The sequence below is a fragment of the Scyliorhinus canicula genome, chromosome 5 (genome assembly GCF_902713615.1).
Source record: "Scyliorhinus canicula chromosome 5, sScyCan1.1, whole genome shotgun sequence".
Taxonomy (NCBI): Eukaryota; Metazoa; Chordata; class Chondrichthyes; order Carcharhiniformes; family Scyliorhinidae; genus Scyliorhinus; species Scyliorhinus canicula.
In genome coordinates, this window is record NC_052150.1 from 161,352,416 (window position 1) to 161,376,944 (window position 24,529).

Consider the following 24,529-nt stretch of genomic DNA (forward strand, 5'->3'; position numbering starts at 1 on the left):
CGTTCTCCACAAATTAGTGCATCCACACAATCACCGCCCGCGGCGATTCACACGTTCTCGGCTTCTGCCTTAAAGACCTGTAGGCCCTGTCCACCTCTGGGGCCTTGTCCAGCATTCCCTGTTCCACCAGCCCGGCCAGCATCCTTGGCACATATTTTGTAGCCCTCATTTCCTCCACATCTTCTGGCAGACCCACAATCTGCAGGTTCTGCCGCCTGGACCTGTTTTCTTCCTCCTCCCCCTTCACCCTCAGTGTCTTGTGCAAGTCCCCCAAGACCCCCATCGCCGCTTCCAGGACACGATCCGGTCGGTGAATTCAGACACTACCATCCCTGTGTTTGTACCCCTTGTGCCTCAAGGCTCAAGGCACTTCTCTACCCGGTCCATCGACCCTCACGGAGGTGCTACTGTTCTCTCGATGGCCTTCGTCCAGTCCCTTTGCATCTCCTTCCTTTGCTGTCAAAGTTAATCTTTGATGAAGGCATCAACTGTTCCACCTGGGCCTTTCCTACTGGCGTCAACCCGTCCCCCTCTGCCATTTTCGCAATTGTTGCTGCGTCACAGGTCCCCTCCAGTTCCTTAGCCAGGTCTTTAAAAAATATATATTTTTATTCTCCTCCTTTTTCACATTTTCTCCTAAATTTACACCCAACAATAAACAAGAATCAGTAACGAATGCAATGTCAATCCCCATATCAATAACAACGAACCAATCCGCCCACCAAACACCAAACATTAGCCCGCATGTTAACATAAACAAATGACAAAAAGGAATCAGGAATCACCCATAGTCACCATTATCGCATACAGTCCCCCTCCCCCAACCCTCCCAGCCCCTCCCTTAATGTTCGATGTAATCCAATTCTCGAAAGGGCACGATGAATAGCGCCCATAGAACATAGAACATAGAACAGTACAGCACAGAACAGGCCCTTCGGCCCTCGATGTTGTGCCGAGCAATGATCACCCTACCCAAACCCACGCATCCACCCTATACCTGCAACCCAACAACTCCCCCCTTAACCTTACTATTAGGACACTACGGGCAATTTAGCATGGCCAATCCACCTAACCCGCACATCTTTGGACTGTGGGAGGAAATCGGAGCACCCGGAGGAAACCCACGCACACACGGGGAGGACGTGCAGACTCCACACAGACAGTGACCCAGCCGGGAATCGAACCTGGGACCCTGGAGCTGTGAAGCATTTATGCTAACCACCATGCTACCGCGCTGCCCATGAGTTGTAGAATCCCTCCATCCTTCCCCTCAGTTCAAAGTTGACCTTCTCAAGAGTCAAGAATTCCAGCAGGTTCCCCTGCCACGCCAGGGCACAGGGTGGAAAGGTCCATGTCCACCCTAATAGGATCTGCCTTCGGGCGATCAACGAGGCGAAGGCTACAACATCTGCCTCCGCATCGTTTTGAACCCCGGCTGGTCCGACACCCTGAATATGGCCTCCCGGGGCCAGGGTCCAGTTTCACGTGCACCACTTTAGAGATTAACCTAAAAACCTCTTTCCAGTAATCCTCCAGCTTTGGACAGGACCAAAACATATGAACGTGGTTAGTGCCCCCCCCCCACCCCCTCCCCCCGCAACGTTCACACGCATCTTCTACCCCCTCAAAGAGCTGGCTAATCCTCGCCCTTGTAAGATGTGCTCCATATATCACCTTCAGCTGCTCAGCCCCAACCTCCACCTCGTGTGCAACTCACACCAGAACCCCTCCTCGATACCCTCTCCCAACTCTTCCTTCCACTTGATCCCTTCCAGGCGCATTCTCCTCTTCCAAAATAGCCCCGTAAACCGCCGATACTACCCTTCTCCAGTTCCCCTGTCGTCTGCACCTCCTCCAGCAATGTAGAAGTCGGCTCTACTGGGAAGCTCTGTATCTCCTTTCTGGCAAAGTCTTGAACCTGCATGTATCTCAACATTTCCCCCTGCTCCAGCCCATACTTCGCTCCCAGCTCCTTCAATCTTGCAAAACGACCCCAAGAAACAAATCTTTTAGTGTCCTAATTCCTTTCTCTTCCCATCTCCGAAAATTTCCATCCCACTTCCTTGGCTCAAATCTATGGTTCCCCCGAATTGGCATTTCCCTTGACCCTGCCTCCAACCCGAAGTGCTGGCGAAACTGCATCCAAATTCTCAACAAAGCTATTACTACCGGACTCACTGAGTATCTACCCGGGGCCGTCGGGAGCATCGCTGTTGCTAGCGCCTTCAATCCCGACCCCTTACACAAACTCTCCTCCATTCTGACCCATTGGGAGTCAACCAGTCTGACCCAGCTCCGCACATTCTCCACATTCCTTATCCAGGTCTTTGGCTGTTTTTTACCGGGTCTGATAGCCAGTAAACATGCGAACCTTGGGGAGAACCTCTCCCACTACACCCTCTGTACCACATTCCTGCCAGAGCTACCCCACTAATGGGTATAAAGCACCCAAACCAATGCCTTCGAACCTGAGCAGCCTTGTGTGCGACCACCCACTCCATAACTGCCACCGGAGGTCCTCGCCTATATCCATCTGTGGCCGTCTCTTGTAACAATACGATCCATCTTCACAGTCCTCTAGCTTTGCTTGCTAGCAGCTAAAAAATGGAAGAAGCTCTCCTCCGTGATTTGGTAGCAAAAACACATACAAAGACAAAGAACAATACAGCACAGGAACAGGCCCTTCGGCCCTCCAAGCCTGTACTGGCTATGATGCCAACCTTTGCCAAAACCCTCAGCACTTCCTTCTATACCCATCCTATCCATGTGTTTGTCATGATGCCTTTTGAACGTCGTTAATGTATCTGCTTCCACAACCTCCCCTGGCAATGCGTTCCAGGCACTTACCATCCTCTTGTGTAAAGAGACCTGCCTCGCACATCTCCTCTAAACTTTGCCCCAAGGACCTTAAACATAAGCTTCTTGGTGACTGACCCTCCACCCTGGGAAAGAGTGCCTGCCCATCCACTATATCCATGCCCCTCATAATCTTGTAGACCTTTAACAGGTCACCCCTCAACCTCCGTCTTTCTGATGAAAACAGTCCGAGTCTATTCAGTCTCTCCACATAGCTAACACCTTCCAGACCAGGCCATATCCTGGTAAACCTCCTCTGCACCCTCTCCAAAGCCACCACATCTTTCTCGTTAAATGCACTTGTACATGCAGGGTGCGTGATCTGCTCACTGCTGCCATTTATGGTCGGAAGACTGCACACAGCCTCATTTTGTTCCTGCGACCTATTGCTCCGCGGCCCTCCAGACACCAGCCTGCAACCCACCCACAGGTCATGACCCGAACTTTGAAAAACCCTGCAATATGGGTCTAGCCCGGTTTGAAGCCATAAGAAAGGCAGCTGTGGAATGGAACCGGTCAGAATTAAATAATGAGAAATCACCATTGCAGTTTCACTCAAATTCCCCAGGGGGAGGACCAGTGACAAAATTCAGTGGTTTTCTGTGGTCATTCCCTTCCTCTTTAGCCTGAAATAAAATACAATCCACGCAACTACAAATTAAACAAGTTAATTGGAAAAAGGGACGGCTTGTTGGACAATAAGAACCACTTTTCAAAAAACAACTATTGCAACACCCTGGGCTATTGTGTGGTCAATTCCAGACTCACTTGACCCGGAGTCACAACACAGGTGAAATAGGATTTTATATTAATACCCGTGACTTTGGTGGAGTTAAATTGACTGGTCATCAGCTCTGTAAAATTTAAACACAAGTAACCTTTTATCAACAATAATTATAATTAAATAGGTTGAAAAATATAACTGGCTATCACTATCTTATTCCCAACCATCTCCCCCCCCCCCCCCCCCCCCCCCCACACTCTTGACACACACACATACAAACAACAGAGGGAAAAGGGTAGTTGAAAGGTAAAGTTTTTTTTATATAACATAAAAGGTAACGGTTCTTTGATTCAGCTGGAGGTCTTCTAGTTAGTTTCTTTCTCAAGGTTAGGCCTTCAGTCGGGTACTTTCTTTTCCTTCAGCTTGTGATGATCTTCACTTCAGAGTCACAGCACGCAACCAGCAGCACAGAGAGGGAGAAAACACAGCTCCTCTTCCTTTGAGGGATTTGAGGCTTCTGGCCGAAAAAAAATACCTGGCAGGAACCAATCCCTGACTGTTGTCAGGTAGAACACTGTCCCCGGCTAACCCATCAGTTGCCAGTTAGCCAATCGAACAGACTTCATAAGATTTACCCGGCGCTGACATGTCTGTTTCTCCTCTTGGAACACAGTGTCCTGGCAAGCACTCTTCTGCTTAAAGGCACATTCCGATTATGGGTCCACGGACCAAAAATAAGATAAAAAGAAATGAAATGGGAACAAAGGAAATAAACAGGAAGAACTCTTACACTAACCATCAAATTTCAAAATGTATTTCAGGCATATTCAGACTGATAAATCCTGCTGTATGTGCCTTAATGCACAGAGCATTTGCAATAAAGTGGATGAACTAATGGCGCAGATATATATAAATGGGTATAATATAATTGGGATTACGGTGACATGGCTGCAGGGTGAACAGAGATGGGAACTGAATGTCCCAGGGTTCTCAGTATTTAGGAAAGACAGGCATAAAAGAAAAGATGGTGGTGTGACTCTGCTGGTTAAAGAGGAAATTAACACAATAGTGAGAAAGGATATTAGCTCTGACAATGTGGAATCTGTATGGGTAGAGTTGAGAAATACCAAGGGACAAAAAAACATTAGTGGGTGTCATATATAGACCCCCAAACTGCAGTGGTGAGGTTGGGGATGGCATTAAACAAGAAATTAGAGATGCATGTAACAAGAGAATATCGGTGATCATGGGTGATTTTAATCTTAACATAGATTGGGCAAATCAAATTAGCCACAATGCAGTAGAGAAGAAATTCCGGGAGAGTATACTGGGATGGTTTTCTTGACCAATATGTGGAGGAACCAATTAGAGAGCAAGCCATCTTAGACTGGGCACTGTGTAATGAGAAGGGAATCATTGCCAATCTGGCGGTACGAGACCCCTTGGGGATGAGTGACCATAACATGATAGAATTTTTTATCAAGATGGAGAGTGAAGTAGTTGATTCGGAGACTAGGGTGCTGAATCATAATAAAGGGAACTATGAAGATGTGAGGCGTGAGTTGGCCTTGATAGATTGGGGAGTGTAACTTAAAGGGATGACAGTGGATAGACAATGGCAAACATTCAAGGAACGCATGGAGGAACTACAGCAACTGTTCATTCCTGTCTGGCACAAAAGCAAAGGGGGTAAGAGGGCCAATCCATGGCTTACAAAGAAAATTAGAAATAGTATCCGATACAAGGCAGATTGGCCAAGAAAAATAATAGGTCTGAGGAGTGGGAGCAGTTTAGAATTCAGCAAAGGACAAAGGGATTGATTAAGAGGAAAGTACAGTACGAAAGGAAGCTTGCAGGGAACATAAAGACTGACACTAAGAGTTTCTACAGATATGTGAAGAAAAAGAGATTGATAAAGAGAAATATAGGCTCCCTACAGACAGAAACAGGGGAATGCATAATAAGGGGCAAAGAAATGGCTGAGCAATTGAATACATACTTTGGTTCTGTCTTCACAAATGAGGACACAAGGAGCTTCCGGTGGCAGTGATGCAGCAATAAGCCACACATGTGGGAGCTCCCGTTTTAAAGAGATTTTTCGGCTCTTTTAGAGAGCCCAAAACGGTAATTTTTCGACGTCTCCCGGTGGGGGAAGGTGTGCTGAACGACTTTCCCTGCAGTCCATGCCTCGAACTCGGAGTGGAAAGGTGGAAAAAACAGCAGCAGCTCCTCAGAAAAAACGGGGGAAGGGATCCAAGATGGCCACCGACAGAGCTCCAGAGGAATGGAGACTCTGGGCCCAGAAACAACAAACTGATCTCCTGCGCTGCTTTAAAGAATTCAAGGATGAAGTACTGAGCTCTCTGCAGGAAACAAACAGAAGGCTGTCAGAGATTCAATCCACCCAGGGTGCTGCCATCAAGAAGTTGCAGACGCAGGCCATTGAACGAGAGGAGGAGGCCGTGGTCCTCGTGAGTAAGGTGGAGGGGCACGAAGCACTCCACAAGAAGTGGCAGGAACGCTTCGAGGAGCTGGATCACCGCATGAGGCGGAAAAACCTGCGGATCTTGGGCCTTGCGGAGGGGCTGGAGGGATCGGACCTGACAGCCTATGTGGCTGTAATGCTGGGTTTGCTAGTGGGGGCCGGGTCTCTCCATCTGCCCCTGGAGCTGGAGGGAGCACACAGAGCACTGGCCAGGAGGCCTAAGGAGAATGAATCCCCGCGTGCGGTGCTGGTGAGGTTCCACCGGTTCAGTGATCGGGACTGCGTGCTGCGCTGGGCCAAGAAGGTGAAGAGCAGCAATTGGGAGAATGGGGTAGTGCGGATCTACCAGGACTGGAGTGCGGAGGTGGCTAAGCGGCGGTCCGGATTTAATCGGACGAAAGAGGTGCTTTATAGAAAAAAGATAAAGTTCGGAATGTTGCAGCCCGCGCGCCTGTGGGTAACTTATTTGGACCGGCACCATTATTTCGATTCCCCGGAGGAGGCGTGGGCCTTCGTGCGGACGGAGAAACTGGACTTGAACTAGGGGTTGGGGGTTGCGAGGTCGGCTGTAAGATATTAGTGCTGGATTCGGCTGTTGCTGTGTTCTCTTTTTCTTCTGTTTTTTTCTTCTTGTTTTAGTACTTTTGCAATTTTGATATGGTTATTTATGGGGGGGTTGTTCTGCTATGTTTTTGTTTTTGTGCTGTGGGGCATTGTTTGGGCTGTGTATCTTGCGGGGAGGGTCGGGGGGGTATGTTGTATTCTATGTCGGAGTGGGGGTATGGAGGGGGGCTGATATTTGGGAGCTGCGTCAGAAGGGTGTGGTGGGGCAGGGCGAAAGCGCGGGCTTTCCTCTGGTTTCCCGCGCTGCGGGGCTGGGGGGCGGAGATGGTGACGGGGGAGGTGGGGCCTTAACTGGTTCTTCCCCGCGCTGGAGCGGTGCCAGGAGGAGGGATAGATTGGGGGATGATCCCACTTCGGGAGGGGTCGGGCTATTGGCGGGAGTTTCCGGGGTCAGCAGAAGTTAGCTGACCCATGGAAGTACAATGGAGGATGGTTCGCGGCTGGGAGGGTTCCTAGCCTGGGGGGGAAGGGAGGGGGGAAAAGGGGAATACCGGGTTGCTGCTGGTAGGGTCAAGAAGGAGCTGGTGGGGGTTGGGGGGACAGAGGTGAGGGGTTGTCGCTATGGGGACGGGGTCGAGCAGGGGATGCTGGCCTGGGGCGGGCAGTCGACGGGCTATGGCTAGTCGACGGGGGAGGGGGGCAGGACGCCCTCTGATCCGGTTGGTCACCTGGAATGTGAGAGGGTTGAATGGGCCGGTGAAGCGGTCAAGGGTACTGGCTCACCTGAAGGGGCTAAAGGCGGATGTGGCAATGCTTCAGGAGACCCACCTGAGGGTGGCGGACCAGGTCCGCCTGAGGAAGGGATGGGTGGGGCAGGTTTTCCACTCGGGGTTGGATGTGAGGAACCGGGGAGTGGCGATTCTGGTGGGGAAAAATGTGTTGTTTGAGGCATCGGAGGTGGTGGCGGATAAGGGGGGTAGGTATGTGATGGTTAGGGGCAGGCTACAAGGAGAGAAGGTGGTACTGGCTAGTGTGTATGCCCCAAATTGGGACGATGCGGGCTTTATGAGGCGTACGTTGGGACGGATCCCGGATCTGGAGGCGGGAGGTCTGATCATAGGGGGGGACTTTAATACGGTGTTGGATCCTTCACTGGATCGGTCCAGCTCTAGGACGGGTAGGAGGCCGGCGGCGGCCAAGGTACTGAGAGGGTTTATGGATCAGATGGGTGGAGTGGATCCATGGAGGTTTGTGAGGCCGAGGGCACGTGAGTACTCTTTCTTCTCCCACGTACATAGGGTCTACTCTCGGATAGATTTCTTCGTGGTGAGTAGGGGACTGATTCCGAGAGTGGAGGAGGCCGAGTATTCGGCCATTGCAATCTCTGACCACGCTCCGCATTGGATAGAGTTGGAAATGGGGGAGGTGCGAGACCAACGTCCATTGTGGCGGTTGGATGTGGGGTTGTTGGCGGAGGAGGAGGTGTGTAGGAGGGTCCGGGCAAGTATTGAGGGGTACCTTGAGGTGAATGATACGGGAGAGGTTCAGGTGGGGATGGTCTGGGAAGCCCTGAAGGCAGTAATTCGTGGGGAGCTGATATCCATCCGGGCACACAGGGAGAGGAGCGAGAGGAGTGAGAGGGATAGACTGGTGGGAAAGATGCTGGAGGTGGACAGGAGGTATGCAGAGGCACCAGAGGAGGGACTGTTGGGGGAGAGGCGCAGCCTGCAGGCTAAATTTGATTTGCTGACCACTAGAAAGGCTGAGGCACAGTGGAGGAAGGCACAAGGGGCAGTGTACGAACATGGTGAAAAGGCGAGTAGGATGCTGGCTCATCAGCTCCGTAAGCGGGATGCGGCTAAGGAGATTGCTGGAGTGAGAGACAAGAGTGGGAATGTGGTGCGGAAGGGGGTAGAGGTGAATGAGGTCTTCAAGGACTTTTACGGGGAACTGTACCAGTCGGAGCCAACGGGGGAGAGGAGGGGAATGGAGAGGTTCCTTGACAGGCTTTCTTTCCCGAAGGTGCAGGAGGAGAAGGTGGAGGGGCTGGGTGCGCCGATTGAGCTGGAGGAGCTAGTTAAGGGGATCGGGCAGATGCAGTCAGGGAAGGCACCGGGGCCGGATGGGTTCCCGGTGGAATTTTATAAAAAGTTTGTGGACCTAGTGGGCCCCTTGCTGGTGCGGACACTCAACGAAACGTGGGAAGGGGGGACTTTGCCCCCGATGATGTCACGGGCGCTGATCTCGTTAATTTTAAAGAAGGACAAGGACCCCCAGCAGTGTGGGTCATACAGGCCCATATCTCTCCTCAACGTGGGTGCTAAGGTGCTGGCAAAAATCCTGGCCACCAGGATAGAGGACTGTGTGCCAGGGGTTGTGCATGAGGACCAGACAGGTTTTGTGAAGGGAAGGCAGCTGAACACGAATGTGCGGAGATTGCTGAATGTCATTATGATGCCGGCGATTGAGGGGGAGGCAGAGATAGTGGTGGCGCTGGATGCGGGGAAGGCCTTCGATAGAGTGGAGTGGGGGTACCTATGGGAGGTGTTGGGGAGGTTTGGATTTGGTGAAGGGTTCATTAGATGGGTAAGGCTGCTATATGAGGCCCCGATGGCGTGCGTGGCCACGAATAGGAGGAGGTCGGAGTACTTCCGGCTTTACCGAGGGACCAGGCAGGGTTGCCCCTTGTCCCCCTTGTTGTTTGCACTGGCAATCGAGCCGCTGGCGATGGCATTGAGAGATTCAGAGAGGTGGAGAGGCTTGGTGCGAGGTGGAGAGGAACATAGGGTGTCGTTGTATGACGACGACCTGTTACTGTATGTGGCGGACCCGGTGGGAGGGATGCCGGGAGTGATGGAGTTACTAGCCGAGTTTGGGACCTTCTCAGGTTATAAATTAAACTTAGGCAAGAGCGAGGTGTTTGTGGTGCACCCTGGAGACCAGGAGGAAGGAATTGGTAGGCTCCCGCTTAGGCGGGTAGGGGAGAGCTTTAGGTACCTGGGGGTGCAAGTGGCCAGGGACTGGGGGACTCTCCACAAGCATAACTTTACCAGACTGGTAGATCAGATGGAGGAGGAGTTCAGGAGGTGGGACATGCTGCCATTGTCGTTGGCGGGGATGGTGCAGTCCGTCAAAATGACAGTGCTTCCGAGGTTCTTGTTCCTTTTTCAGTGCCTGCCCATATTTATCCCCAGGGCCTTCTTTAGGAGAGTGACCGGCAGTATTCTGAGCTTTGTGTGGGCACATGGGACTCCGAGAGTGAGGAGGGTATTCCTGGAGCGAGGAAGGGATAGAGGCGGGCTGGCGCTGCCCAACCTTCTGGGGTACTATTGGGCAGCCAATGTGTCAATGGTGCGTAAATGGGTGGAGGGGGGAGGGGCGGCGTGGAAAAGAATGGAGATGGCGTCATGTAGAGGTACAAGCCTGGGTGCCATGGTAACGGCACCGTTGCCGCTCTCCCCCAAGAGGGTTACCACGAGCTCGGTGGTGGCGGCGACCCTAAGAATCTGGGGACAGTGGAGACGGCATCGGGGGGAAACAGGGGGCTCGATGGAGGCTCCACTGGGTGGCAACCATTGGTTCATCCCAGGGAACACGGATGGGGGATACAGGGGATGGCAAAGGGCGGGCATCAGCAAATTGAGGGACCTGTTTATTGGCGGGAGGTTTGCGGGCCTGGGGGATCTGGAAGATAAATTTGGCCTTCCCCAGGGGAACATGTTCAGATACCTGCAGGTAAAGGCGTTTGCTAGGCGACAGGTAGAGGGATTCCCTTTGCTGCCCTCGCAGGGGACGATGGACAGAGTGCTTTCGGGGGTGTGGGTAGGAGAGGGGAAGGTGTCTGACATCTATAAGGTAATGCAGGAGGTGGAGGAGTCGTCAGTGGAGGAGCTGAAGGCTAAATGGGAGGAGGAACTCGGGGAGCAGATAGAGGACGGGACTTGGGCGGAGGCCTTGGAGAGAGTCAACTCCTCCTCCTCATGTGCGAGGCTTAGTCTCATCCAATTTAAGGTGCTGCACCGGGCCCATATGCCCGGGACTAGGATGAGTAGGTTCTTCGGAGGTGAGGACAGGTGCACCAGATGTTCGGGGAGTCCTGCGAACCACGCCCATATGTTCTGGGCATGCCCAGCACTGGAAGAATTCTGGAAGGGCGTGGCGGGGACGGTGTCGAGGGTGGTTGGATCCAGGGTCAAACCAGGGTGGGGACTCGCGATTTTTGGGGTTGGGGTGGAGCCGGGAGTGCAGGAGGCAAAAGAGGCCGGTGTCCTGGCCTTTGCGTCTCTAGTAGCCCGTCGAAGGATTCTGTTACAATGGAAGGATGCAAGGCCCCCCAAGCGTGGAGACCTGGATCAGTGACATGGCGGGATTTATAAAATTGGAAAAGGTCAAATTTGCCCTGAGAGGATCAATACAAGGGTTCTATAAACGATGGCAGCCTTTTCTGGACTTCCTGGCTCAGAGATAGGTAACTGGGTCAATAGCAGCAACCCCGGGGGGGGGGGGGGGGGGGGGGGGGGGGGTGCATTATTGTAGTGTTTATTCTGTAACTTTATAGTGTGTTAATTTGCGTTGTTGTTAAAATGCTGGGTTGTTCATGGGGATGGGGCGAATGTATATGATTGTTAATATTATTGTTATTTTCGGTATTTTACTAAGGTGCGTTATTGTTGTATAAAATCAAAATTTCTCAATAAAAATTATTTAAAAAAAAAACAAATGAGGACACAAATTAGATCCCAGAAATGTTGGAAAATGAAAGGTTTAGTGAGAGGGAAGAACTAAGGGAGATCAACATTAGTAGAGAAATGGTGCTGGGAAAACTGATGGGATTGAAGGTGGATAAATCCCCAGGGCCTGAGAATCTGCATCCCAGAGTGCATGAGGAGGTGGCTCTGGAAATAGTGGACACATTGGTGGTCATCTTCCGGGATTCTATAGACTCTGGAACTGTCCCTGCAGATTGGAGGGTAGCTCACGTCACTCCGATATTCAAAAAGGGAGGTAGAAAGAAAGTAGGGAATTATAGACCAGTAAGCCTAACATCGGTATTGGGGAAAATGCTTGAATCCATTATCAAGGACTTTATAGTGGAACATTTAGAAAGCAGTGGCAGGATCAGTCAGTCAGCATGGATTTATGAAGGGAAAATCATGCTTGACAAATCTGTTGGAATTCTTTGAAGAGGTAACCAGTACAGTCGACAAGGGGGAGCCAGTCGATGTGGTATATTTGAACTTGCAGAAGGCATTTGACAAAGTCCTGCATAAGAGATTATTGTGCAAAAGTAAAGCGCATGGGATTGGGGGAAATGTATTGAGGTGGATAGAAAACTGGTTGGCAGAGAGGAAACAAAGAGTAGGGATTAATGGGTCCTTTTCAAATTGGCAGGCAGTAACTAGTGGGGTACCACAGGGATCGGTGCTGGGACCCCATCTATTCACAATATATATGAATGATTTGGATGAGGGAACAAAATGTAACATCTCAAAGCTTGCAGATAATACCAAATTAGGTGGGAGGGTGAATTGTGACGAGGATGCAGGGATCCTACTGCAAGATCTGGACAGGTTGGGCGAGTGGGCAAACCAATGGCAGATGCAGTATCATTTGGATAAGTGTGAGGTTATTCATTTTGGAAACAAAAACAGGAAGGCAGATTACTACCTGAATGGTTGTAAATTGGGAGAGGGGAGTGTGCTGCGGGACCTGGGTGTCCTTGTGCACCAGTCGCCGAAGGTAAGCATGCAGGTGCAGCAGGCGGTAAAGAAGGCTAATGGTATGTTGGCCTTCATTGCAAGAGGTTGAGTGTAGAAGCAGGGAGGTGTTGCTGCAAATATACAGGGCCTTGGTGAGGCCACACTTGGAAGTATTGTGTGCAGTTTTGGTCTCCTTCTCGGAGGAAGGATGTTCTTGCTCTCCAGGGAATGCAGGGAAGGTTTACCAGACTGATTCCAAGGATAACGGGACTGTCATATGAGGAGAGATTGACTTGGTTGGGATCATTCTCGCTGGAGAATGAGGGGGGAATCTCACAGAGACTTATAAAATTCTAACAGGACTAGACAGCGTAGATGCAGGAAGATGTTACCAATGATGGGTATGTCCAGAACCAGGGGTCACAGCCTGAGGATTCAGGGTAAACCATTTTGGACAGACATAAGGAGACACTTCTTCACACAAAGAGTGGTGAGCCTGTGGAATTCATTACCACAGGAAGTAGTTGATGCTAAAACTTTTAATATATTCAAGAGGCGGTTGGATATAGAACTTGGGGAGAATGGGATCAAAGGCTATGGGGAGAAAGCAGGGTTAGGCTATTGAGTTGGATGATCAGCCATGATCGTGTTGAATGGCAGAGCAGGCTCGAAGGGCCAAAAGGCCTCCTCGTGCTCCTATTTTCTATGTATTTATAATCAACTAATTATTCAAATCAGGATCACTAATCCTCAAATTAAACCAAATGGGCACAAACATTTTTTAAAAATGTTATGGTCGGCCAGCAGAACATAAATTCAAACTTGCTTAATAAAATCTTCCACTACTGAAAACAGATGGGGAGTTTTGATGCAACTGCCTTGGAGTTTTATTTATACTGTATATGCACATTTCATCTTTGTAATTAATTTTTAATAACCAACTGAAATTGAAAAATTGTTTTGAGCTACATATGTACTATTTAAGAGGAAAATAAAAGTCTTGATGGCTTTAGGTACATGCACGGTCTTGATTTGTAAAGGGGGTTTGTTAGTCATAGAATTGGTCTTTAGCACACTGGGCTAAACAGCTGGCTTGAAATGCAGAACAATGCCAGCAGTGCAGGTTCAATTCCCGGACCGGCCTCCCCGAACAGGCGCCGGAATGTGGCAACTAGGGGCTTTTCACAGTAACTTCATTGAAGCCTACTTGTGACAATAAGCTATTATTATTATTAAGCTATCTTTCAAGCACAATATTAAAATGCAAAACATCCATAAGGAACAACAGAAATGGCATGGAAAACTGGCACAATGAGTCATTGCCCATTTTACTGGACTTGGTTTGATTTTTCTGAAAATGGGCAATGACTCATTGTGCCAGTTCTCCGTGCCATTTCTGTTGTTCCACGATTTCACAGCTTCCAAAAGGCTATAACTGAGCCTGAGCGTGCAGTAGACAAGCACAGACTTCTTAGGGCCTGTGCATTAATACCGTGGGACAGCACGGTAGCATAGTGGTTAGCACAGTTGCTTCACTGCTCCAGGGTCTCAGGTTCGATACCCGGCTTGAGTCACTATCTGTGTGGAGTCTGCACGTTCTCCCCGTGTCTGCGTTGGTTTCTTCCGGGTGCTCCGGTTTCCTCCCACAGATGTGCAGGTTAGGTGGATTGGCCATGATAAATTGCCCTTGGTGTCCAAAGGAAAAGGTTAGCTGGGGTTACGGGGATAGGGTGGAGGCGTGGGCTTAAGTAGGGTGCTCTTTCCAAGATCTGGTGCCGACTCGATAGGCCGAATGGTCTCCTTCTGCACTGTAAATTCTATGATTCTATATATTAATTAAGCAGAAACAGATTTTCGGGAACTCACAAGTAATTGCTTCTTATTGCCGGTTTGGACACCCAGACACAAAGTTGGCCCGACAGGCTGGCACTAAGCCTCAAACTGGGTGTCCCTTAGATTGCAGAGTCCAATGAGTCAAGCAGAAAACATAAGAACATAAGAACTAGGAGCAGGAGTAGGCCATCTGGCCCCTCGAGCCTGCTCCGCCATTCAATTAGATCATGGCTGATCTTTTGTGGACTCAGCTCCACTTTCCGGCCCGAACACCATAACCCTTAATCCCTTTATTCTTCAAAAAAATATCTATCTTTACCTTAAAAACATGCAATGAAGGAGCCTCAACTGCTTCACTGGGCAAGGAATTCCATAGATTCACAACCCTTTGGGTGAAGTTCCTCCTAAACTCAGTCCTAAATCTACTTCCCCTTATTTTGAGGCTATGCCCCCTACTTCTGCTGTCACCCGCCAGTGGAAACAACCTGCCCGCATCTATCCTATCTATTCCCTTCATAATTTTAAATGTTTCTATAAGATCCCCCCTCATCCTTCTAAATTCCAATGAGTACAGTCCCAGTCTACTCAACCTCTCCTCATAATCCAACCCCTTCAGCTCTGGGATTAACCTAGTGAATCTCCTCTGCACACCCTCCAGCGCCAGTACGTCCTTTCTCAAGTAAGGAGACCAAAACTGAACACAATACTCCAGGTGTGGCCGCACTAACACCTTATACAATTGCAACATAACCTCCCTAGTCTTAAACTCCATCCCTCTAGCAATGAAGGACAAAATTCCATTTGCCTTCTTAATCACCTGTTGCACTTGTAAACCAACCTTCTGTGACTCATGCACTAGCACACCCAAGTCTCTCTGAACAGCGGCATGCTTTAATATTTTATCGTTTAAATAATAATCCCGTTTGCTGTTATTCCTACCAAAATGGATAACCTCACATTTGTCAACATTGTATTCCATCTGCCAGACCCTAGCCCATTCACTTAACCTATCCAAATCCCTCTGCAGACTTCCAGTATCCTCTGCACTTTTCGCTTTACCACTCATCTTAGTGTCATCTGCAAACTTGGACACATTGCCCTTGGTCCCCAACTCCAAATCATCAATGTAAATTGTGAACAATTGTGGGCCCAACACGGATCCCTGAGGGACACCACTAGCTACTGATTGCCAACCAGAGAAACACCCATTTATCCCAACTCTTTGCTTTCTATTAATTAACCAATCCTCTATCCATGCTACTACTTTACCCTTAATGCCATGCATCTTTATCTTATGCAGCAACCTTTTGTGTGGCACCTTGTCAAAGGCTTTCTGGAAATCCAGATATACCACATCCATCGGCTCCCCGTTATCTACTGCACTGGTAATGTCCTCAAAAAATTCCACTAAATTAGTTAGGCATGACCTGCCTTTTACGAACCCATGCTGCGTCTGCCCAATGGGACAATTTCTATCCAGATGCCTCGCAATTTGGAGAACCAATGGCAGGTTCTCAGCTTTTTCTTAAGTGTTCATCAGATCTTCAGATTCTGGGACCTTTTGGGTTATAGTCTCCAGGACTAGCCAGATGTTCCGATGGCCATTAACCAGACGGTCATCCGGATTCCACTTCTTGCATTTTCGGACACAGTGGTATTTCAGGAGGTGATGAAGTCAGGATATCAAATTCAGCCACAGGTCACCTTGGACAAGCTCAGTGCTTTTTCAACGTATTTTCCGATCAGGTGCCAGGAGGAGACCAGACCAGGTGCCTAGAGGAGACTAGGAACTTCAGATCTTTCAATAAGTATTGTACAGAAAAGTACAGACTCTACTCTGTACATAAACATTTAATTTTATTACACTGAGTGGGAAATAATACATTTATAAATCTATCACATTTCAAAAATACAAAGAAAATACAGAAAGTATGATGCAGAACAGATTACATTTCTTACTCCTTGTGGCATTTATTTGTAGGTATCTCTATTGATAAACAACTTGATTTTACAACTTGATTTGTCAGAAAAACACTAAATTACAGCAATTTTGCATTCTTGTAATTGAATATCAGTGATTTAAAAATATCTCAGAACTTGAACTGATGTGCCAAGATTTTGTCCATCATAAATTTCAAAACAATTTAAATTTATAATAAAGGTTTGCCATTTAAGATTTGCATTTTAAAGCAGAAGGCAATAATTATCACAGGCTGCAAATAGTGTCACAGCAATAACAATATTTGCTTTTCAGACTCCAAATGCACACAAACCTTACTATCCAAATTTACCATTATTGTTCATTGAATTTCTTGTAATTGAATATCTGATATCTATTAATCATTTCTTTGGAAACAAGTTAAGGCTATGAGCGTAGTATAAAACAAGGTATAATAATATGAATTAAGTTTTGATGAAAGGTAAACATTAATTTTTTTTCTCTCTCCATTGGTGCTCCCTGGCTTGTTTTTAATTTGTATAGTAGTATGGAATGGCCTGTGCATTAATACCTCAGAACACAGTGGGATTTTGACACCAACAACCTATGGATTCAAAACACAAGTGTGTCTGAATCTTTAGTTTTAACAAAAAAAATATGCATTTGAGGTCATATATGCCAAACCAGAAACTTAACATTTTAAACAAATGCAGCATTTTTAGGGTATGGTTGGATTTGTTTCGATATAATGTCAAATTACAAAATGTGAATCATTACAATAAAACCAACAATACAGTATGTTCATTTAATTCTCATTTTTAACAATACTGTGCAAGTAAGGCAGTCTAGATAAGGCAAGTAGCTAGGAGGTCTCGCAATATAATCGTCCCTCCACTGAAAATATATGATAACCGTGTCAGTTTCTGTACAAAAGTGCAATTTGCCACATGACAGTTGGAAATCAGAAAAGATATATCATTTTTAAAAAGACAATTTGACATATTTCTTACACTGCCACTCCATTAGAATTTCAGGGCTTTCTACGTTACAAATACATAAATCATACTGAAGAACCATGATATGAAAATGACCCATCATCTGATACGATTTCTAATGCAAAATGAATGTTAATGTGAAGATAGACAGCTACATTTTAACATGCAATGACAGATTTATTGAATAGAGGGTTGGAACAACAGACAGCCACTAAAACCTATTTTGCCATTCTTGAAAGTCCAGCTAAAGGTCGAGTCCCTTCATTCATTTTCAAACCTGCTGTACGGGTGATCAGAATCCTGAATAAGACCTGAAATTTCAACAAAAAATAAATTGTTTTTATGTCCAGAATAAATCAACACAAGAATTCAAATGCATAATTCAACATAATATTGAACCACTTTAAGAACATTGCAAGCTAGGACATTTATTCGTTGAGTATTAAACTTTGAGCAGACACTTAAATCTCAGTGAAGTCCACTATTTAAATATCCACTCATTTTTAGTTTGAGACTATGGGGAACAGAAAAAGAGGATTTTAGATACAACGCCACTCTACGTATTGGTTAAACTTCTTTCTTAAATTGGGAAGACGACCAGTCAGTGGAATTTGATGACTTGGGATTTCTGGGTCATCCCTTGATTAGGATGCATTTGTGGCAAAGCAGAGCTTCTGCCTGTTGCTGAGATGCCTTGATTTTAAAAAAATTTAGAGTACCCAATTCTTTTATTCTAATTAAGGGACAATTTAGTGTGGCCAATCTACCTACCCTGCACATCTTTGGGTTGTTGGGTGAAACCCACGCTGACACAGGGAGAATATGCAAACTCGACACGAACAGTGACCCAGGGCCGGGATCAAACCTGGATCCTCAGGCATTTCCTACAATACAACAGTGACTAAATTTCAAATCATTTAATTGGCTATAATGTACTTTAGGATGTGCTAAAGCCATGAAAGGTGCTGTAGAAATGCAAGTTAATTTTTTCTGTATTCATTAAAACACATCAGCAACTAGTGGATTGTAATGATATACTTTAAACTAGTTGCATTAGTTTTCTTCTGGAAAATAAATGCAGACTGTAACGATGAGAGCAATAGCCATAGTGAGATTGAATATAAAATTTGGTACACGTTTTATACAACTATTTCCTGCATAGATTTGTGAATTGTCTCTCAACTGGATGCAGCTCAATTAATAATGCATTCAATTTAACAGAGCCATATTTAATCATTTATAATGCAAATCAAACCTAGCTTGTTAATTGGAATGTGCTGTATTGAATCAAATTGATTTATATCATTTGCAATTTTCAGTCCAAACTGCAAAAATTCAAAAATATTCAACAATATGCTTTATACTTATCAACCAAAAAAACAAATTAAAGATCAGCCCTGAGAATAAGCCAATGGATTGGATTGGATTGGATTTGTTTATTGTCACGTGGACCGAGGTACAGTGAAAAGTATTTTTCTGCAAGCAGCTCAACAGATCATTAGAAAAGGGAATTAAACAACATTCAAGAAAATACATGAGAATACATAATAGGGCAACACAAGATATACAATGTAACTACATAAGCATTGGCATCGGTTGAAGCATACAGGGTGTAGTATTAATGAGGTCCGTCAATAAGAGGGTCATTTAGGAGTCTGGTGACAGTGGGGAAGAAGCTGTTTTTGAGTCTGTTTGTGAGTGTTCTCAGACTTCTGAATCTCCTGCCCGATGGAAGAAGTTGGAAAAGTGAGTAAGCCGGGTGGGAGGGATCCTTGATTATGCTGCCCGCTTTCCCCCGGCAGCGGGAGGTGTAGATGGAATCAATGGATGGGAGGCAGGTTCGTGTGATGGACTGGGCGGTATTCACGACTCTCTGAAGTTCCTTGCGGTCCTGGGCCGAGCAGTTGCCACACCAGGCTGTGATGCAGCCCGATAGGATACTTTCTATAGTGCATCTGTAAAAGTTGGTAAGGGTTAATGTGGACATGCCAAATTTCCTTAGTTTCTTGAGGAAGTATAGGCGCTGTTGTGCTTTCTTGGTGATAGCGTTGACGTGAGTGGACCAGGATAGATTTTTGGTGATATGCACCCCATGGAATTTGAAACTGCTAACCATCTCCACCTCGGCTCCGCTGATGCTGACAGGGGTGTGTACAGTACTTTGCTTCCTGAAGTCGATGACCAGCTATTTAGTTTTGCTGGCATTGAGGGAGAGATTGTTGTTGTTACACCACTCCACTAGGTTCTCTATCTCCCTCCTGTATTCGGACTCATCGTTATTCGAGATCCGGCCCACTATGGCCCACAATGTCAGATGTAAGTCAGTGAAACAAAGCCGTTGTAACTTAAATGGACAACATAACCTAGATTTTGTTTCCTGTAATGAAAGCTTGAAGCATGGGCGGCATGATAGCACAGTGGTTACCACTGTTGCTTCACAGAGCCAGGGTCCCAGGTTGATTCCCGGCTTAGGTCACTGTCTGTGCAGAATCTGTATGTTCTCCCCATGTCTGCGTGGGTTTCCTCTGGGTGCTCTCGTTTCCTCCCACAGTCCAAAGATATGCAGGTTAGGTGGATTGGCCATGCTAAATTGCCGTTAGTGCGCAAAAAGATTAGGTGGAGTTACTGGGATAGGGTGGAGGTATGGGCATGGTGGGGTGTGTAGCCACTGTAGCCACCTAAAATGGACACTGGACTGACAAGATGGAGAATTGCTAAGACTGCAGGGAAAAGCAGTTTAGCCAAGACAGCAGTCTGCAAAGACTGATTAGCATTTTGCAAGCAGCAAAACTAGTTTCTGGCCAGGTGGAAGATCTCAAACCAAAGGTGTTAATGGCAAAACGCTTTGCATATTAATGAGGCAATCCAGATCTGGGCACACACAATGGCAACATTCAGGTTTGAATAGATACTTTAAGTGGATGTCCAGACAGAGCGGCACCAGAAGTATCCACTATAGAAACCGCCCCCTCCATCAAGAAGAGACCCTCACATTGGGGGAAATTCAAAAGATATCGATTAGAATTCGGTCCAATCGATACCTGAAGGTAAAGCCCGCCCCAAGAGGCACGGACATTGGGGTCCTATAAAAGATAGACCCCACACATGGTCCTGTCTGTTTGTGCTCCGGCTTGAGCTGTTGTTTTCGTGCTCCGGCTTTGACCAAGAACTTCAACCTGTATCCTGACTCCAGCCGTCGAGCACCAGCCGCCGAACCGTAAGTGCCAATACGACGCTCGCTACGCGAACCAGGCCCACTAGACCCCCAGCGACCAGCACACTCTCTGAAGGTTGCAGACCAAGATCGGAACGAAGGCCTCGCTCCCTGACCTTGCCTGTTCCTGTTTAGTTAAGTATTCTGATCGCTTAGTTTAGTTATAGCTTAGTCCCTTAGCGTGTGCATGCGTATTTATTATATTTGTATAATAAATATTGATCGTTTGGAACTTACTAATCGGTGTATCGTTTTATTACTTTGAACCTGACCTTGGAATATTTGTGAGTTGTCTAGATACGGCAACTGGCGACTCCCGAGCTGAAAATACATACATAGAGCCTAGCAGTGTTAAGCACACGGCCTTTAAATGGAGGCGTGTTAATACACTCCAATAAACGCGAATTACACTCAAGTAAAACGTGCAACAGGTGCTCTTACCAAGGGCCGGTGCAGACTCGATGAGCCGAATGTTCTCCTTCTGCACTGTTAATTCTAGGATTCTATGAAGTTCAATAGTAGTGAAGTAGTTTCACAAGTTAGAAGGCTAGAAAGGATCAATTCTGGCTACTTCCCCCTTACTCAAGCCAGCACTCAATCCAACTTCATCCAATCTGGGCTTGAATTCTTCCTGTCCCAATTCATGCTGGCATTCTTTCGCTTCCTCTCCTTGTACTCATATTAATAGTTTTTCCTCCTCCTTCTCAAGTGAACGCTGTAATACTTTTTGGTCCATACCTTAATCTCAACCTATGCCCCCTCCCTTTTTAAACTTCATCACTATCTATCCCCTCATTCCTCCCCTTCATTGATAAAAAAATCCACCTCACCCCACTCCTCTGAGTCCAGCTACGAAATGTTTTCACAGTAACTTCATTGCAGTATTAATGTGAGCCTACGTGTGACAACAACAAAGATTATTAACCGCTGCAGACAGTAGCCAGGAATTCCTGATCTCATGAAACTTCTCACCAAAGATATCGACTGTTAGTAATTACTTCATAGCAGCCCTCTTGCTGAACGTTTTAGCGTAGGCTCTCCACAGGTTTTTGTCAGAAAACACGGATAAAGGCTGGGCTCATGAAGTGCTGGCAGTTGGCATTAACGATCTGGAAGAAGGAACTGAAGGCACTGTTGCTAAGTTTGCATATGATACAAAGATCTGTAGAGGGACAGGTCGTATTGAGGAAGCATGGGGGCTGCAGAAGGATTTGGACAAGCTAGGAGAGTGGGCAATGAAGTGGCAAATGAAATATAATGTGGAAAAGTGTGAGGTTATGCACTTTAGAAGGAGGAATTTAGACATCGACTATTTTCTAAAATGGGAAATATTTGAGAAAATCAGAAGCACAAAGGGATTTGGGAGTCCTTGTTCACGATTCTCTTCAGGTTAATGTGCAGGTTCAGTTAGCAGTGAAGGCTAATGCATTGTGAGCATTCATGTCAAGAGGGCTAGAATACAAGACCAGGGATATACTTCCAAGTTGTATAAGGCTCTGGTCAGACCCCATTTGGAGTATTGTGACCAGTTTTAGGCCCCACATCTAAGGAAGGATATGTTGGCCTTGGAAAGGGTCCAGAGAAGGTTCACAAGAATGATCCCTGGAATGAAGAACTTCTCGTATGAGGAACAATTGAGGACTCTGGGTCTGTACTTATTGGAGTTTAGAAGGATGTGGGGTGGGGATCTTAATGAAACTTACAAGATTCTGCGAGGCCTGGATAAAGTGGACGTGGAGAGGATGTTTCCACTTGTAGGAAAAACTAGAACCAGAGGACACCATCTCAGACTAAAGGGACGATCCTTTAAAACAGATTCAAGGAGGAATTTCTTCAGCCAGAGGGTGGGAATCTGTGGAACGCTTTGCCGCAGAAGGCTGTGGAGGCCAAATCACAGTGTCCATTAGTCAGAGATAGGTTCTTGATTAATAAGGGGATCAGGGGTTATGGGGAGAAGGCAGGAGAATGGGGATGAGAAAATATCAGCCATGATTGAATGGCGGAACAGACCCGATGGGCAGAGTGGCCCAATTCTGCTCCTATGTTTTATGATCTGATGGCATATAAGAGACGAGTGTACCTTAGGCCAGATGACATATCTATGATTTGATTAGATTTGATTTATTATTGTCACATGTATTAGTAGACAGTGAAAAGTATTGTTTCTTGCATGCTGTACAAACAATGCATACCGTACATAAGGAAGGAAGGAGAGAATGCAGAATCAGTTACAGCAAAGTGTAGAGAAAAGATGAACTTAATATGAGGTAGGTCCATCAAAAGTCTGATGGCAGTAGGGAAGAAGCTGTTCTTGACTCCTCCACTGGACAATAGTCGTTAAGGCACACTGCTTGGCTTATTTTTGGTACAGGGATGATGGTCGCCTTCTTGAAGCAGATAGGGACCTCAGATTGTTGTAAAGAGAGGTTGAAGATGTCTGCGAATACCCCCGCCAGCTGATCCGCGCAATATCTGAGTGCCCACCCGGGTACCCCATCCGGGCCAGTGACCTTCCAAGGGTTGACCTTCAAGAAAGCTGCTCTGACGTCTGCAATAGTGATCTCAGAACAAGTTCAACTGAGGCTTCTGGGGTGGAGGGCTTGCTCTTTCTGACCTCTTGTTCAGAGCGTGCATAGAATGCGTTGAGCTCATCAGGGAGGGGTGCACTGGAGCCGGTGATTTTACATGCCTTCATCTTGTAGCCCGTTATGTCTTGCAGACCTTGCCATAGTCGGCGGGAGTCCGTATGGCTAGCCTGGGACTCGAGCTTGGTCCGGTACTGTCCTTTGGCATCTTTGTTGGATTTCCTTAGATCATATCTGGCTTTCTTGTATAGGTCAGGGTCGCCTGACTTGAACTCTTCAGACCTAGACTTCAGCAAGCAGTGGATATCCCTGTTCATCCAGGGTTTCCGTGGGAAACACGCGGATTTGTTTCTTTGGCACAGTCTTCTACACACTTACTAATTAAGTCAGTTACTGTTCAGGCTGGTCGCAGAGTTTTTAAATACTGACCAGTCCACTGACTAAGTAGTCCCCTAGTAGATCATATCTTTGCTTATTTAACATATGCAGGAGTGTAATAACTAGGCAATGTAATTTTCAAAAACATTTGCAAACTTCTCACTCTAATGCCATTGCTTTTAGAAGGAGATAAATCTTTCAGGTGTCAGCCTGGCTCAGCTGGCAATACTCTCTCCTTTGAATCAAAATGGTGTAGGTTGCAGGATTTGGGCATAAAGACCAAAGATGACACTCCGCTGCAATACTGAGGAAATACTCACCTGTCTTGCACAAGAATGCTGTTTGTCCAATCAGGTGGACTTAAAAGATCCTATGACATTTTGAAGTGCAGATTCTGGTATTCTGGCCAGTATTTATCCCTCAATCAACATCAAATAAACAGATTATCTCAGCCATAATTACAGTGGTACTGTTGGTGGGATCTTGCTGCACCCAAATTGGATGCTGCATTTTCCACATCACAACGGCACACTAAATTACTTAATTGGCTGGAATGCATTTTGGGATAATTGGTGGCTGTGGAAGATACTATATGCAAGTTTTTGGTTGCTTTTTACACTTTAAAACCACATGGCAGCAATAAAGCATCCATGCCAAAAGCACCCCAGTGCAGATTATCCCAGAGTTCCTGCATGCACACCTTCATTTCCAGCAGGACAGCATTTTTAATACAGTGTTGCAGCAGAAGCTGACAGAGGACTCTTCTGATTGTTTTGCCATTTGCTGCACATTTTGGGAGATTGCAGGAAAAAATACTGTCCAGTAAAAATCAAAGAAAACTCAAAAGATATCTTATAAATATAGAAAGAGCAATAGGATAGAGTAGTGTCTATTAGAGGACAAAATAATAACTTATTTGTGGAGGAGGAAAACATGGCCTGGCTCTTAACTAATACTTAGTATTTGTCTTGAAAAAGGAGGGGCCGATGCAGACATTATAGTTCAGTTCAATTCTGAAATATCAGATGAGATAAACGTAGGGAGAGAGTAAATATTAAGGAGATATCATCTTTGAAAGTTGATCAATCACCAGGCCCAGACGCAACTTAGACCAAGCTGTTGAGAAGGGAGGGAATAGCATTATTTTCCACTTCTCTCTTGTTGCAGTTGTGGTGCCAGAGGACAGATAATGTCATTCTGTTATTTAATAATGGAGTAAAGGACTTCCGGTTGCGGCTATGCGGAGCCAAGCCGCAC

General features: G+C 46.7%; 1 protein-coding gene across 1 annotated transcript in view; it reads right to left on the reverse strand.

The window, feature by feature from the left end:
• Nucleotides 1–15,997: 15,997 nt before the first annotated feature.
• Nucleotides 15,998–24,529, reverse strand: part of LOC119966378 (pituitary tumor-transforming gene 1 protein-interacting protein) — a 103,616-nt gene continuing 95,084 nt past the window's right edge. Inside the window, exon 7 of the mRNA XM_038797931.1 lies at nucleotides 15,998–17,406. Coding sequence (XP_038653859.1) covers nucleotides 17,357–17,406 — 50 coding nt within the window. The 3' untranslated portion in view covers nucleotides 15,998–17,356. The remainder of the gene's footprint in view (nucleotides 17,407–24,529) is intronic.